Source organism: Sinocyclocheilus grahami, unplaced genomic scaffold (genome assembly GCF_001515645.1).
Source record: "Sinocyclocheilus grahami isolate Dianchi unplaced genomic scaffold, SAMN03320097.WGS_v1.1 scaffold433.1, whole genome shotgun sequence".
Taxonomy (NCBI): domain Eukaryota; kingdom Metazoa; phylum Chordata; class Actinopteri; order Cypriniformes; family Cyprinidae; genus Sinocyclocheilus; species Sinocyclocheilus grahami.
The window spans coordinates 724,892-737,147 of NW_015505612.1; the positions used below are offsets into that span (position 1 = coordinate 724,892).

General features: G+C 36.5%; 2 protein-coding genes across 6 annotated transcripts in view; both read left to right on the plus strand.

Moving 5' to 3' along the window:
* LOC107551806 (uncharacterized) overlaps positions 1-5,333 on the plus strand; it is a 7,355-nt gene extending 2,022 nt beyond the window's left edge. For all 4 annotated transcript variants that reach the window (XM_016233541.1, XM_016233537.1, XM_016233540.1 and 1 more), the window contains 2 exons: positions 1,315-1,428; positions 4,597-5,333. In XM_016233541.1, coding sequence (XP_016089027.1) covers positions 1,315-1,428; positions 4,597-5,275 — 793 coding nt within the window. In that variant the 3' untranslated portion in view covers positions 5,276-5,333. The remainder of the gene's footprint in view (positions 1-1,314; positions 1,429-4,596) is intronic.
* Positions 5,334-6,919: 1,586 nt separating this feature from the next.
* On the plus strand, positions 6,920-12,081 carry LOC107551792 (neurexophilin-2-like). Of its 2 annotated transcripts, none has more exons than XM_016233519.1 (3): positions 6,920-7,374; positions 7,958-8,093; positions 10,761-12,081. In XM_016233519.1, the coding sequence occupies exons 2-3, from the start codon at positions 8,043-8,045 to the stop codon at positions 11,505-11,507; spliced, it is 798 nt and encodes a 265-aa protein (XP_016089005.1). In that variant the 5' UTR covers positions 6,920-7,374; positions 7,958-8,042; the 3' UTR covers positions 11,508-12,081. The 2 variants fall into 2 exon arrangements, with proteins under 2 accessions (XP_016089005.1, XP_016089003.1); XM_016233517.1 differs by having other exon boundaries at positions 7,972-8,093.
* The last annotated feature ends 175 nt before the right edge of the window (positions 12,082-12,256 follow it).

Consider the following 12,256-nt stretch of genomic DNA (forward strand, 5'->3'; position numbering starts at 1 on the left):
GGGGGGATCAAACTGTAACACCGTGTGTCCCAACCAGACACGATGCGATAAAAAGTATCTTTTCCTTGTAGTTTTTGTCCTAACCATCCGCGACAGCTACACGTGACAATAAGCAACATGGGATTCTATTTTAGGAACGGTTTTTATTTTCTGCGACGTCGCAGCAGGAACAACATAGCTACAAAATATGACAGTGATAGGCCTAATCTCAGGGAATGATTATGTGCTTTATTCAATGTTAAAAGTGTCTAATGTGAGTTTGAATATTATTTTGCGTTATCTTTAAAGCCATAGTGAAAGCAACAATAGATATTTTACCTCAGATCTTGAAAATAAATTAAAGCAAACTTGTACGTTAAAACTGAACTCACTGCGAACCAACACGTGTATTCCATAACAAAGATATCAGTCACTCACTCACTCACTCAAAACTGTTCAGTCCATTCCAGTCATTCTATTTTCCGTGTCCACTTTTCTTTTCTACACACTTGACATGTTTTGCTGTCACATCGTATGTACACTGGACGTGACAAAGCATTGTAAATTATTTGAACATTGTGTCAGTATGTTATAAATAGAACTAGTCAACAGTTTACAGTAAGACAGCATCACTGATTATAACGAGTTCTTGTATTTTATTGCGTCGCACGCCGCACCGCTCGCGTCCGGTGTAGACACGATGTAAGTTAATGTAGCTTTCTGATACTGCGTTTGAATTTTCAGGCCACATTATTTGAAATTAGCACGGGCCAAACTTTTTTCTCTCGCGGGCCGCCTATTGAGGAACCCTGATTTACAGTATAAAGAATGGTCAAGAAATGTCCGAAGAGTCTTAAAGGACAACATTGTTGAAGTTTTCCTACCTTTTTGGCAATATGAGGAAATTTCAGAAACCATATTTCTCGGTTTTCTATAGTAATGTGGCACTGATTTTAACCATTGTGCTGTGCTGAAAATGCTTTACCTAATTTGGTGTTCCTGGTTAAAAATGAACAGCCTTTTAAAAATTGCTTGTAAATCTCATTTTACTTGATCATCACCATCGCCAGTCATTTTTGACCGAGAACACCACAAGTGTAACAAGATGGGGAAGAAAAATCACAAAAAGTTTTAGTCCAATATGATAATATTAGCATTTTCATGAAAAAGAAAATCCTCTCTGGGTCAAAATGACTGGAGCACAACATGAGTACCCTTTTTACTGCATAGATAGCCAAGTTTTATTACAAGCCAATCTTGCCAGCGGTGAATTACTGCTTTAATAATCATATGTTAATTAGGTTGGATGTGAATTATGTGAATGTTGATCTTCAGATTATTGTGGACAAGCCTGAGTCGTATCAGGAAGCTGTTAGCAGGAGGCTCTGATTCTGCAGTCGTCAACAGAATTCAAGCAAACTGCTCCAGACCTCATGTGTTTCAGCAGAGGTGAGCCAGTGTCATTCATTTTCAGAATTAATGCTGCTTTTACGTGCTATCGGAATTATTGTAAATATGAGTTTGCTAGTCAGAAATTAGACATGAACAGCCTCTCTAGTCATATTTACAACTGGGGAAACTCTGGGATAATTTTGAAACCCAAGTTTCCGAGTTGGGCGAGCCATAAAATTGAAATGTGGCGGAGGAGAGAAACACAGCAGTAGTACTGTAAAGATTTATTCGTTTTTCTCACAACATCTTTATTGCTTTCTCCTGCCATTACAGTCATGTATATTTAAATGTATAAATAACCATTTATTTATGCTTATTGTATGTATTGAACACAGTGAAAATAGCATTTATTTGACCAAAATTTAGGAATCGACATCCAGCTGAATATCTAGATAGTGCTGTGAATGTTTATATGATTACCAATGAATGGGGCGCTACATGTTATTCAAAACCTGTTGGATATTGACTAAATATCTTAGAATCAATACCTTTTGGCTTTAATAAGATTTCCCCAAGAAACAGGCAATAATGAATAGGCTGTCCACCATGATTTCTGTTCTTTCTGACAACAACACTTGAACACGACAAACTCGTAATTACAACTTCAGTAGGACATTTCCGATAACATGTGAAGGCAGCATTACTCCATAACGGGGTTGAAAACAGGCTAAGACTTTGTTTTTGTCCACTTCATCGATGGTGGTCTATTTTTGTCTGTTTTCCATTCATTTTGTGTGTGTTTTTTGTTTAGTTTTTTTGAGAATACAACGATCTCCCCCCATCACTGTCTCAGTCTCGCCAGACTGTGTGGTTTGAAGTAGGGAGGTCGAGGAAAGGCACGGGCCAGGGCATATTTTTTGAGAATGGATGAATTCTTATTCGGGCTGGGAGGTTGTTTTTCTGAGGGGAAACTGTCCCTTAAAATTGTCGCCTGATTTGACCTAGTATTCTTTTAGTTTGAGGAATACGAAGTTTTCGCTCTTGACTTGGTCCAGGCCAGCGGATCAAGCTACTAGCTTGATAATCCTGGTCTGGCATTGCATTCCCTCCAAAATCTATTTGTTTGGTTAAGTAAAGATATTGTTACGATGGTTATAGCTTAATAAAGTTTGTTAGACTATGCTCCTATTGGCTTCGTTTTGTTCCCTTCTAAGAAATTAGCCTATTGGGCGTTGGTCACAAGGGTTGGGAAGGTTAGGTTTCAGGTCCATAAAATTAAACATAACATAACAACACATAACAAATGAAAAAAAATATATATATAACCAGTCTGTCAAAAATACTATTACAAACTAGGTTAGTGGATAATTCAGCAGCAAAAGTTACTCTAGAAAAATCATGAGTGCACAAGTTTTGAACTCTAAACATTTGATGAAAACATTGTTTAGTGGGGAACAAATAAAAGTGAATAAGTGTAGGACTAAATCTGGTAAAATGTTACACATTGCTCTTTGTGTTGTTGAAAAAAATTTTTTGTGTGGATACTGCAATACATTTGTTTAGGATTCTTTGATGGATAGAAATGTCAAATAATAGCATTCAGAATAATTTAAAATAGAAAAATTATTTGTAACATTATCAATGTCTGTACTGTCACGTTTCTTAAAAAAATGAAATCTTATTGACTATGAATTTTTAACTGTAGTGTACATAAGTAGAACAAAATAGTGTTATATTTCTGTAGTAATTTGTTTTATTATATTCATGAGTGCCTTTGCAAGGTGGTTTGATTAAATTCTGTAGCTATTATTTCTATCGGACACTGAAGATGCTGCTGCTCATTATACTGGCAAATTGTGAAAATCAAGTGAGCTGCATATCAGGGTCCACAAGCGCATCACTTTAACTGTCTGTGCACATTCCAACAATTTCTCATTTCAGTTTGATTTAGAGTTCGCAAAGTGACTAAAAATGACAAACAACTGTTTTTATATTAGCACAATGTATCTTAAAGGGTTAGTTCACCCCAAAATGAAAATTCTGTCATTAATTACTCACCCTCATGTTGTTCCAAACCCGTAAGACCTTCGTTCATCTTCGGAACACAAATTAAGATATTTTTTATGAAATGTGAGAGCTCTCAGACCCTGTGTAGACAGCAACACATCTGTAATGTTCCCAGGTCCAGAAACGTAGTAAGGACATCAGTAAAATAGTCCATGTGACATCAGTGGCTCAACTTCAGTTTTGCGAAGCTACGAGAATACTTTTTGAGCGCAAAGAAAACAAAAATAACACAATTTATTTAACAATACTTCTCCCCCGAGTTACTACTTCTGCCATTTTGGAGAGTACCCAAGAGCGTAATCAATGTAATCAGCGTTGTTTACTTTCGGAGGAGAAAGCGCGCGCATGAATGTAATCTGCGTAATCAGCGTTGTTTATGCTTGGGGGAAAGTGTGCGTATGTGTTGTGATACTCTAAGATGGCAGAAGACGTAACTCGGGGGTGAAGAATTGTTGAATTGTTATTTTTGTTTTCTTTGCGCTCAAAAAGTTTTCTCGTAGTTGAGCCACTGATGTCACATGAACTATTTTACTGATGTCCTTACTACGGACCTGGAAACATTACAGTTGCGTTGCAATTTATTTAACAATACTTCTCCCCTGAGTTACTACTACTGCCATTTTGGAGAGTACCCAAGAGCGTAATCAATGTAATCAGCGTTGTTTACTTTCGGAGGAGAAAGCGCGCGCATGAACGTAATCTGCGTAATCAGCGTTGTTTATGCTTGGGGGAAAGTGTGCGTATGTGTTGTGATACTCTAAGATGGCAGAAGACGTAACTCGGGGGTGAAGAATTGTTGAATTGTTATTTTTGTTTTCTTTGCGCTCAAAAAGTTTTCTCGTAGTTGAGCCACTGATGTCACATGAACTATTTTACTGATGTCCTTACTACGGACCTGGAAACATTACAGTTGCGTTGCTATCTATGCAGGGTCTGAGAGCTCTGACATTTAATCAAAAATATCTTAATTTGTGTTCCGAAGATGAACAAAGGTCTTACGGGTTTGGAACAACATGAGGGTGAGTAATTAATGACAGAACTTTCATTTTTGGGTGAACTATCCCTGTAAAATTGTGATATTCAAAGAAAGAGGAAATATACTCCAGTATTATGCATATATATATTTAGTAAAATAATTTTTTATATGCATATATTTAGGAATTTGCGTCGCTGCAAGGATCTGCTCTCCGTTCAGACCAACCTGTCCATTACCAAAGCCAAACCACGGCATCGTAAGAGGTCACGATCTGTGGTCTGGCCGCCCGTTGCTGGCTGGCAATTTTCTGTGAAAAGGAAGCCTTCCTTGAACAGCACATTATCTCAGCAGCTTTATCCACTCGACCTTAGTGTCCGTGTGAAGCAGAAGGACAAACTTCTTGTAGATGACAAGATTTCAAGATTAAATGCAGATTTGAAGCAGAACTCGAATGTCTCTAGCAAACAGAGGACGACTAATGTCCGGGGTAAATCGAACAAGCAGGAAGTGTCTGATGGCATAGATGGAACACGGCGGGTGCTGAAGTTTGATGACACCCCTGAAACTGTTGCTGTGGAAACTACGGAACAGAGGAAAAGCCCTCGGCAGAAGCACAAGCGTGGAGAGATTCGAGAAGCTCAGAATGGTTTCCAGAATGAGCAGCAGGAAGAGATTTCTGAGGATTCGGATGGGTTCAGGACGCCCACAGATCTGTTCAGCGTGAAGCCCGAGATTAAACGAGGGAACCAGAAGAAAGTCTCTGCCTCTGGTAAACCTGCCGTACAGAAGCCCAACTTCATGTCCATGTTAGCCACACTGGTGAAGAATCAGAACCAGATTATTAAGGAATCCTGCAAATGAGTCTTTATTGAAGTTTTGTAATTCTGGTAGTCGTTCAAGTTTTGCTAATTCTGTTTATTTCAGAGTTTATCTCTGTTAATTCTGAGATCTCATCTCTGACAAAAGTCTGCTGATGTGTATTTATTGTTCATATGTTTGTGTTCTAACATTAGTATTTGCATGAGTAAATAAGTCTTGCATTAAATTATCTGTTTGTGTATGCTGTTAACTCCACAGTGGCTTGAACGGCAGTTACTGTAATAACCACCGAGCGGAGCTGTTTCCAAACAAACTTGCATATCTTCACTCGCTATATTCAGTCTTTAGTTTCTTAAACCATTTTTAATTATTACAATATATGACTTTAAAAAAAATAGGCTTTATCACATTAACTTAACATGATGTTTTGACATCTATGAGTCTGTACATAATCCATGACTTCCTGTTTTTCAGTAGATCAGGGACATTTTTTTTTATCACACACTAGATTTAAAAAGTCAGCAATACATAAACTATATATATATAATATTAATATACATTTTATATATAATATACAATATAAACAAAAAATATAATATTAAATAAATATTTTTTCATTGATGGTTCCATGATGGAAATGTTCTTTGTGAAAACAATGTTCTTCAAATTATTAAAATATTCTTCACGCTAAGAAAAAAATGGTTCTTTGGGGAACCCAAAATTGTTCTTCTATTGCATCGCTGTTTTTGGACACACTAATGGACAAATTTTATTGTTAATGATTATTAGACATCTATACCTAATACCTAATTATTGAGGTTGTGGCTGATGTATTAAATATAATATAATATATAGACGGTATATAGGTTTTTGAGACAAAGGATCAATTATAGAAATGATTTTAATAGCTGTTTTGTTTCAGACATTTTTTGTAAAACCTTCTTGTATTTCAAATTATTTTGTGTGAATTTTATCATCCAAGCCAACATTCTAATATTATATTTTGTATATAAATTATTTTGTATTAGCTGTTGACAATAAAACTACACTTGTATACATAAAGGCAAGGGTCAACTATGTTATGAAAGGTAGATTTAATTTGTGGTTTTTCATAAAGTTTGGGGGAAGTTGTTGCATGAGTTAAATTTGATAAACTTGTGCAAATGTATCATTTGTGTGGCAAAACAATGGTTTGATTTTTGAATATTTTTACATATTTTTTTGTTTGTTTTTAACTTACTGTAATTATAACTTAGCCCATAAAATGTAACAAGAAGCCCCAGTAGCACACTATGTAGGGTAAGATAAACGTGCATTCATTTTTATTTTATGTGGATTAAATTTTCAATAGCTTTTTATTACCAAGCCACACTGAGAAACATTCACTGAATCTTAGACTATCCCAATTAACTAGCCCAATATTTAATAAAAAAAAATATCTATATAATACTATGGAAATATAAAAATTTGCTGTGTTATATTTGCATAATGTATTTTATTTTTGCAGAGTCTCATGATGATAAAATAGCCAAAATGCTTCTGAATAGCACTTTTGTCAAAAATAAAAACTGCCCTCAAGGCAAGTCTTCTGCTGTTTCAACACTTAGTGGTTTTAAATGGATTTACATACATAAAAAGCTTTAGTGTGATGTGTGCTGTTATTGGTGCTGATGTTAAGGGGTTGGGCTCAGTGACTCCACTGTCACAACCTAAAAGCGCACTGATCCATCACACAGCATCAGTTTAGGAAGAGCGAGCGGGCAAGGATGCAGCAAAACCGGACTTTTACCCAGGGCACTGCTTAGAGAGCAGTTTTATTATTTTTTTTCTTTTTTCTTTTGGATGGACAATCACATGCAAACATAATCGTGTTAGGATATGTGAGTGTTGCAGAGGAAAGGCATGCAGCCAAATGAGCAGAGCTAAGAGGATTTAATGCAGCTGGACATGAGCCACGCTGAGTAAAGAAGAAGATTATATTGTTTTAATCAAATGCAAAGAAGTTTTTATTGCTGGTCACTTTGAGTTTGGACTGTCGAGGAGTGATGTTTGTCTTCATCATCTCTTTATGCACTCCGATAACTACACTATAAGCATGCTCACCGCACAGAGATGTATGGGTTCAACTCTACAGTAAAAGGGTGAGTTATATACTACAATTGATTACTGATTATTACACATAATTTGCTATTCATTTATTTATTTGGGAACGCTTTTGCATTACTTAGTTTGGTGCCCATGTTTCATGTAATATGACTTTATATAACAAAAAACAACTATAAACCTCTTCTCAAAATAATTGCTTGTTCATTAATATTGCTCAGCACTTATTCAGGTACTTGACCTTTTAAGCTGTGAAAGCAGTTTCCTGCAGTGTCATTCTATACTCCATTTAAAACAACACTAATTTTATTTAACGTTTTTATGACTTCATTTTATTTGAGAGACTACATGGTGTGTTTGTCATTTTTAACATTTATTTGTCTCACCACAGGGTCTGCAAAAAAGTTAAAAGGTTAATAAAATGGTAAAAGCCTAATTAAAGCAGTAAACCAGTTTTATAGCTTTTTACTTTCTGTGTACATTCATATACATTTTAACTTGTTGGCAATGACATGCAAACATAATTATACCGTTACATGAAATAATGTACCTTTTGACCATTTCTTGTTATTTGTTGTTTGTTCTAATTTCCTATATTTCCTCATGTCTTGAGCATGATAGGTTTTGTGTTTTAGGAATACTGACACAAGACCTTGCCACAGGTGGACCTGATCTTTACTAAGCCAGATCTGGACTCAAAAAACACATGAAGATGTGCCAGTGTTACTCTGCCCTGCTTATGATCTGCGTGCACATGGTATGAGTTTTATTTAAATTGTTTTAATTAAAACAAACTATTATATGTGTATTTGGTTTGACAAAGTTAATTAACCTTTTCTTCTCCCAGGGTGTATTATTCATGAAAGATGGAAAAAGACACTATGTATTATTATTATTGTTGTTGTTGTAGTTGTTGTTGCAATTAATACTTATATCTATATACCAGTTGTCTTCACTGTCGTGCTATTTTTTGGAAGTAGTGTAGTATTTGAGAAACAGGTAGGTATGAATTCAAAAACGAATAATTTTCTAAATAATACATTAATACATTATATTATTAATTAATTGTAAAGAGACCAAATTGTTTGTATAATCCAAATATGCCTTTATGCCATGGCATTTTGTTTTATTTCCTCTGTAAATCTTTGAATAATCCAGTTTCCGGATAGCCCTTAATCCATCAATTTTGCTTATTTCTCAGGAGAACAAAATGTGTGTGTGTGGTTGTGTTTTTATTTCCAAAGATTAATTTGAATGCATATGAATTGACTTCACAAACCCAACTTATTTCCTCTGTAAATCTTTGAATAATCCAGTTTCCGGATAGCCCTTAATCCATCAATTTTGCTTATTTCTCAGGAGAACAAAATGTGTGTGTGTAGTTGTGTTTTTATTTCCAAAGATTAATTTGAATGCATATGAATTGACTTCACAAACCCAACGCAGTTTAATTTAAGACTTTATCCCAGAAACCAGTTTAAAATGAAATTACAACCTTTGTGATTGCTCAGCCTTAAGTCCTCTCTCAAGAGACTTTTCTTTCACTGCCATCACTAAGTCAGATTTTTATTATTAGTTCTTTTTTCCCCTCAATTTATTGGCATCCTTGAACTGTAAAAAAATTTATTTACTTCAGATTAAGTACCTAATCTCATAATTTTGAAAATAAATAAATAAAAATGTTCATCATAATCATTTATTTCAAGTAATTTTTTCTTCAGTATAATTCTTTCCACATATTTATAATGATTGACCAAAATTAACTAGTTTTTGCGCTTAATTTGTTTGTGATTTCTGGTAACATTTTCTCCTTCATTTTACACATTTGGCGTCTCTTGTCTCTCCTTACCTGCAGAGGATGTCGGTAGTTCTTTGTTCTGTGGATCATGAGTTTGCACTAAATCAAAGTTAACATACAGTAGATTTGGATTTTATTTCTCATTCACCATCACGGGTTTGAATTGTGAAGTGTACAGCACAAATTATATGTGTCTCCCAAATATTTACCCCCTTTGGTTTTTTGAGAGAGAAATAATGGATAAAGCTGAAGATAGACTTGGGGAGATGGGGACTAAACAGCCTTTTGGGACATATACACTCTTTCATTCTATCAAATGATGCCTTTGAAAGTATATGTTAGAGGCTTTTGAGCTTTGTTGAAAGATAGAGAATGAGAGTAGGGCAGCTCCCTTTCCTGATCTTCCTCCTTTGGTCTTTCCTGTGCTGTTTTCTGTTCATTCATATTTCACCACGACTGCAGTGCAAAACAAAGTTGTCGCATTGATTGGCTGTAATATTAAAATGAAACTTTACACTAAATGATAGCAGGAGTCATGTGTGTGTTTTAGGAACCAGTTTTGCTGGGTTTGTGACTGTGTGGGTGTCACTGTCTTAGGCTTGAGGTAGATAGTGTTTATTGAGTCAGTAGTAAAATTGCATTGCAGTGAGATGTTACATCCTGTTTGCATCATTTAAAACAGGGCTCTCATACAGCTCTCGGTTTCCCATCCCCTCTTTATGTTTTGATTATTTATGTAGTGATGCATCTCCTTTGATTTTTTTCTACATGCTAGGCTAGCTGACTGTGATTGTAGTCATGTTGTACTGTAGTAGATTATTCATCTATAATTTTACTTCTGAGATGTGAATGTGGACATGCACATCAGTTTATGGTATTTGGATAATTCTTAAAACCTTAATAGCCTAATATATATGTTCACTGAGTCTAAGTCTGAGTTTTGGCAGGATGGGGCCTCAAGCGTCTTCTCATTTCACCTAAAATCTTCTACTACTACCTTCTCAGTATGGTATAGGAAGTTCTATGAAGAACCTTCAAAATGGAAATCAGTTCCTGCACGGACTCTAAACATATTGCACTCACAAAAATAAAGCTTGCAAAAGGGGGTTTTCATAGCGATGCCATAGAAGAATCATTTTTGGTTCCTCAACGAACCTTTTGGTGGACAATTAAATAAAAATAAACATTAAACATTTTTCTTAGTGTGAACACTATAAAGAACCTTTTGTGGAAAGACTCCATGGATGATGAAGGTTCTTCATGGAATCATAGATGCCAATAAAGAACTTTTATTTTTTAGAGTGTGGTATATTGTCACTGGGATATCTGAAGCACCTTCAAAAGGTTTCTTAGCAGTTCTCCGAAGGATTCCACTAGTGTAAAAGTCAGAAATCCCAAAGTGTGTCTAAAAAGTCTTTTTATTTGTATACAGTTAATTATCAATAGATAAATTCCCGCAGGAAAATGGAAGTAGAGTCGTTTTTGAATGGCTTTTAATGTTGACTTTAGGATAAACCTTTATTTTTGTCCACTGGACTGGATTGGATTTTTTTTATTTTTCTTGAGATACATTAGCATCTGCAACCTCTTTGGTTAACAATTCCCTTCCTGGTTTTGTCTTTGAAGGTGACATGTGGAGCAGAGCTCAGAGCAGCTGTCTCCCCTCTTGGTTGGGGAGAGAGTGATAAGGAGGAAAGCGTCTCTCCTTACGGCTCTCATTCAGGGATTCTGAAATCCCTGCGGCTTTTCTCCCACACGTCCCAATCGAACAGCCAGAGCCGTGAAACTGCTCAGGACCCTGGGGCACTGGATCTGTGGGCTTGGTTATCCAACCACACTGATACCGAAGGAACCCTCTCGAGGGCCAAACGTCGTCCCTATGTGAAAACCGGCAAGTTTAAAAAGATGTTTGGCTGGGGCGACTTCCATTCGAACATCAAAACGGTCAAGCTAAACCTTCTCATTACTGGGAAAATTGTTGACCATGGCAATGGAACCTTCAGTGTTTATTTCCGCCACAATTCCACCGGCCTGGGCAATGTGTCCGTCAGCCTGGTCCCGCCCTCCAAGGCTGTCGATTTTGAGATCACTCAACAGGAAACCATAGATGTACCTAAAGACAATAAGGCCTTCAATTGTCGAGTGGAATATGAGAAGACGGACCGTAGCAAGAGGACGTCCGTTTGCAGTGACTTCCCGAACAGGGTATGTTTCCAGGAACAGACCCAAAGCCATGTGTCTTGGCTTTGCTCCAAGCCCTTCAAGGTCATCTGCATCTACATTGACTTCTTCAGTGCAGACTACAAGCTAGTACAGAAGGTCTGCCCAGACTACAACTACCACAGTGACACTCCGTATACCTCTGTGGGATAGCACAGCCTAGATTGGTAACTGAGGTGTCATCTCGTTGTTACAGCCTCTCTAGCCTGTAGTTTCCTTGTTCTGTTCCACAAAGAGCCAGACAAATGAAAGCAAGGTCAGATTGAGGAACCACTCTTTTGATTCTACCTTACTTATCCTTTAGGGCTGTCGATGTCAGGAATAGTTCACCCAAAAAAAGAAATAGTTTATGTGTGTCATCATTTTCCACAGAAGAAAGTCAATCAAACAACATGAGGGTGAATAAATGACAGAATTTTCATTTTTGGATGAACCCATGCTTAACCCAGGCTAAGACCTGATTTCCCGAAGGCTGATTTACAGTGTGGTTCACACCTAGCTTGGACATGATCAACACATCTGTGGTTTCCATAGTGACCCCTGACCCTTTCTCCGTGACTCTTGTGATGTCATCAGTGTGATGTTTTAAAATATCCAAATCATATGTAAGCTGGGATTCAAGAACAGAAAAAAAAGTAAAAATCTTGTATTGCAGCCATTTGTGATGCCCTCCTTTTCATGCCAACGTATTTTTGTGTTCACAGAAACATTGTCAATAACTAAGATTAATGTTGAAGCCATAATGTGCGCCTCAGTTCTTTTGTATTTTGTTTCTGTTATTAAAGAAAAGATTCGATTTTAGTTTCCAGAATGCTCCCTTGTGTATTTTTCTTCCTTCGACTCCCAAGACTGTCGGCAGATATTTGGTGTACAGCTTCAGAAATTCTTGCACAGATGCTGCA